This window comes from Oryzias melastigma, linkage group LG13 (genome assembly GCF_002922805.2).
Source record: "Oryzias melastigma strain HK-1 linkage group LG13, ASM292280v2, whole genome shotgun sequence".
NCBI classification, from domain to species: Eukaryota; Metazoa; Chordata; class Actinopteri; order Beloniformes; family Adrianichthyidae; genus Oryzias; species Oryzias melastigma.
The window spans coordinates 9,303,696-9,308,123 of record NC_050524.1 but is presented as its reverse complement, the minus strand read 5'-3'; the positions used below and the strand labels follow the sequence as shown (position 1 = coordinate 9,308,123).

Sequence of the window (4,428 nt, the reverse complement as noted above, 5' to 3'; positions counted from 1 at the left end):
TTAATGTTTTATGAGATCACGCTGTGTGAAAAACAAAGCAAAGCTACTTAATTTACCATGTTGAAAACTGTTATTAAAAGGATCAAAGGGGTTTCCTGCGGTGAGGAAGAGGGTTTATATACTTCGTTTGCTAAAGATGTTGACCTGAAAACTTGCCTAATCACTCCTCTCTCCTCATAATCTTCAGGGCCATGCAGAAGAAATACGCCACCGGCAGACCAGACCAGAAGGACCTGAATGAAAACTTAGCAGCGACACAGGGCCTCGCTCACATGATCATAGAATGCAACCGTCTCTTTGAGGTAGAACTTTCCGTATTACTGTAATTTGGCTTCAAAATCTGTTCTTGCTGATGTTAGCAGTGAGCCTCACATGTCTGGTTTTAACCTTCATTAGATACCTCATGAGATGGTTACACAGTCGCGCAATTCCTATGTGGAGGCTGACTTACACGCGCCGACGATTCAGGAGCTGTGCAAGCAGCTGGAGGATGATGATGGAACGTATCAAACACACATGGAAGGAAGGCTCCAGAACCTTCTGAAAGAAGCTCGGGAGAAGTCTAAATCCTGGGTGTCATGCTGCAGCTCTGATAACACGGAACTTCACTATAAGAAGGTTTGTGTCTGTGGAATATTGCAGTGGTCCGTCGTTTATCGCAGGAGTTACATTGTAGTTCTATGTGTTTAAACCAGGCGTGTCATGCATGTTGAGCATATGGCGTTCACTAGAGCTGGGTTGATAAAATCGATTATTGATCAAAGCTTAATAGATCAATAATCGATCCAAAAAAGTAGAAATACATCTAACTCATAAGTGCTAAAGTCCATTAGCGGGATGTTAACATATAATGGGATTTCCTGTAGGACGGCTAATGCTAACATACATTTTCCAAAAATTCTTAAAAAAATATTTTTAAAGTATCCATTTGTGGTCTAAAACAGTTTTTTGCTCATACTTTCTTCTTCTTCTGGAATAAGGTGTAATGCTAGAGTGCGATCGCCACCTAGTGGCCAAACTGAAACGCCCTCCAGGAGAGGCAGAACAATTGTTGGAGCTTTGAGAATCCATGTAACACTGTATGCTATTGGCAATCTCATTATAATTTCACTAATAAATGTTACAGTACGTGAACTGCATCAGATTAATATGAATATAGATTATCAATGTTTTTCTAAACAAAGGTGTCTAAATGTGTAAACCCTGTAAACTCAAAATGGAATGAATCGAGTTAAATTGAGTGGATCGAAGGAATCGAAAAAAATCAGAATCGAATCAAGTCTGGATACCCAGCTCTGGTGTTCACACTGAACTGTCGATAGCAATTCAAGTACGTGTCCGCCACCTACAGTTAGAAGAGGAAACGTCAAAGTCTTGTGAATTGTGCTCCACTCTTTTTTTTTTTTTTTTTTACATATTTATTCCAATAAATGAAAGACTTTGGGTCACATACAGCTGGGAAAAAAGTATTTAGTCAGCCACCAGTTGTGCACTTCAAAATGACCTGTAATTTTCATCATACATAAACCTTAACTATGAGAGACAAAATAAGTGAAAAAAATAGAATATCATATTGTCTGATTTTTTAAAATAATTTATTTGTACATTTTGGTGGAAAGTAAGCATTTGGTCACCTACAAACAATCAAGTTTTCTGGCTCTCAAAGACCTGTAACGTCTTCTGTCTGTCCTCCACTCGTTACCTGTATTAATGGCACCTGTTTGAGCTCGTTATCTATATGGAAGACACCTGTCTACAACCTCAAACAGTCACACTCCAAACTCCACCAAAGAGCTGTCTAAGGACACCAGAAACAAAACTGTTGACCTGCACCAGACTGGGAAGACGGAATCCAGCCGTGCACAAAGTGCAATAATTTCTCATTATGATACATTTTCAAATGGTTGGCACTTTTGTGACTTAAAAAGGACGCCATCCATACGTCACTACCAAATCAAAGGTCCCCAAATAGTCAAAGTTCAGCTGTTTTAACTTTCAACGTACGTAGAGCCTGAAAACAGTCGATTAAACTTAGAAAGAACACCTGAAATACGCTTTTATACGCAAATACGTAGACTTTTAATTGGAAGTGGTCGCTTAAACACATGTTGGAGAGGCCAATACACAAAATTCTCAAAGTTTTCATCTTTATTTTTTCCAATTAAGATAGATGTTTCATAGCTGTAAACCCTCACAACAGACTGAACACTTTTCTCAGACAGACATTAACATTTTCACTCTGTTCCCTCTTGTTTAAATGCTTTTTAAGTTGAAACCTTCATAGAATGAAATGAAAGATTTATGTAAGTCTGATAACAATTAATGATGATGATTGACGATAATCAATGAGTATTATATATTTGTTACATTATGTATGATTGATGTTAATGTTTACTGAAATCATGCAGGAATGTTTTTTGGGATTAATCAATAATCAATTGGTACAAACCATATAAAATCAATATATTGTGAATTTTGAACCGATTTGACCATAAAGGGTTGTGTTTCATTCAGGTGGGAGATGGGAACCCCCTGCGACGCTGGAGAGTGTCAGTGGAGGTGGAGGCGCCACCCTCTGTGGTGTTGAACCGAGTGCTGCGAGAGCGCCACCTGTGGGACATGGACCTGCATCAGTGGAAAGTGTGTGAGAGCCTTGACAAACAGACCGAGGTGTTTCAGTACGTCCTCAACAGCATGCCCCCTCATCCCAGCAGGGACTTTGTTGTTCTCAGGTTGGAGAAGACACAAACAAAATAATACAATCCAGACATCAATATTAGGATAATTTATGATATCCCTTCTGATTGCTTAAGGTCGTGGAGGACAGACTTGCCAAAAGGAGCTTGCTCCCTGGTTTCCGTGTCCGTAGAGCACGAGGAGTGCCGTACCATTGGAGGGGTGCGCGCTATAGTCCTGGAGTCCAACTACCTGCTTGAACCCTGTGGCTCAGGAAAATCCAGGCTAACCCACCTTTGCAGAATTGACTTAAAGTAAGTTCTGCATAAAACTTCCAATGACTTTATCTCTTCAAAGACATGTATAATTTTAGATGAATGCCTTCAATAATTGAGTTCACCGTCTGCTTTCAGAGGACGGACTCCAGACTGGTACAACAAAGCGTTTGGCCATCTCTGTGCTGCAGAAGCTGCTCGAATCCGCAACTCCTTTCAGCCGCTAATCTCTGATGGCCCAGAGACCAAAATCTGAACTGCCTCTCTCTGCCAGTCGTGTCTGTGCAGCCTTGAGATCAAAACTGAGCCTTTGACTCATGGCGAGCAGGCAGCTATTCACACAGGACCCAAGAACAAAAGCACAGTTCAAATGCTCTGAAAACAATTGTAAGCCTGATGCAGAACATCCCAAAAAGGTGCATAATTATTCATTCTGCCAATGTTTTTTTTTTTTTTTTTAATTTTCACATTATTTACCATCACGTTGCTAAGCTTTTATGTAAGAATAATTATAAGATATAATTATTTTCCTCAATGTCTAGGACATTTAAGCTCAAATGCTTCTGAGAAGCTGGAATATGTTATTAATTTGAGATTTAAAACTATCATTATTATGATGTACACTGTAAATATATAAATATGTGTGTGAATATCTTGTACATGGAATCCTTTGTTCATATTGTGTATATGTAAAGGTAGCTCATATGTTAACTTCCTCTATATATTGATTACATCCCTTGTTGGACTCATGGTACATGATTGTAAGCTGGTTTTACTTGGTTCAGTATTGACTTTGGGCATAATTTTATTCAACTTTGACCTCCATTGGTTGTGAAACGTGATGACTTAAGGTTTGACTTGATCATACCTGTTTGAGGGTACGTTATTATACACTCAAGTAAAGCAGACAATGATTTTTACAAAAATAAAACTGTTAAAATCAAACTGTTTGTTCTGGTGTTTTATCCTAAGGAAACATTAAAAACAATATGTGACTAACTAGGGTTAGAGAGTCCATTATATCCTGTTTACCCATAGTTAGTGAGTCAACAAATGACAACACCTGATGTTAAGAGAAAAACATTTAATACATTTAAGTTTATCTCAAAGAAATGTAATTAAAGAACCAGTTCTTGTTGAGTTCCTGATAGTTCTGACCATCATTGTAGAGTTTATATCCAGTCATATTTTAGCTATGTTGTGTTTTTAATTTCTATAATACGACAGAGTAATAGGGCCAGTTTAAAAACAAGTAAAGATATTTTAAATTACGACTTTAAAGTCGTAAATTTACAAGAAAAAAAGTTGTAACTGTTATATTATGAGAATGAAGTCGTACATTACAACTTTAGGTTATAGGCTAATTTTTGTGTTTTTTCTTGTAAATTTCTGACTTTAAATGTCAACATTTATAACTTTCAAACTTGTGAATAAATGGGATAAAAGACATAAATTCCCAATGAAAAAAGTCATAAAT

At 37.6% G+C, this 4,428-nt stretch overlaps 1 protein-coding gene across 4 annotated transcripts in view; it reads left to right on the top strand.

The window, feature by feature from the left end:
• stard13b (StAR-related lipid transfer (START) domain containing 13b) overlaps positions 1-3,896 on the top strand; it is an 82,117-nt gene extending 78,221 nt beyond the window's left edge. For all 4 annotated transcript variants that reach the window (XM_024277423.2, XM_024277426.2, XM_024277425.2 and 1 more), the window contains 5 exons: positions 188-302; positions 397-618; positions 2,515-2,732; positions 2,814-2,990; positions 3,090-3,896. In XM_024277423.2, coding sequence (XP_024133191.1) covers positions 188-302; positions 397-618; positions 2,515-2,732; positions 2,814-2,990; positions 3,090-3,207 — 850 coding nt within the window. In that variant the 3' untranslated portion in view covers positions 3,208-3,896. The remainder of the gene's footprint in view (positions 1-187; positions 303-396; positions 619-2,514; positions 2,733-2,813; positions 2,991-3,089) is intronic.
• The last annotated feature ends 532 nt before the right edge of the window (positions 3,897-4,428 follow it).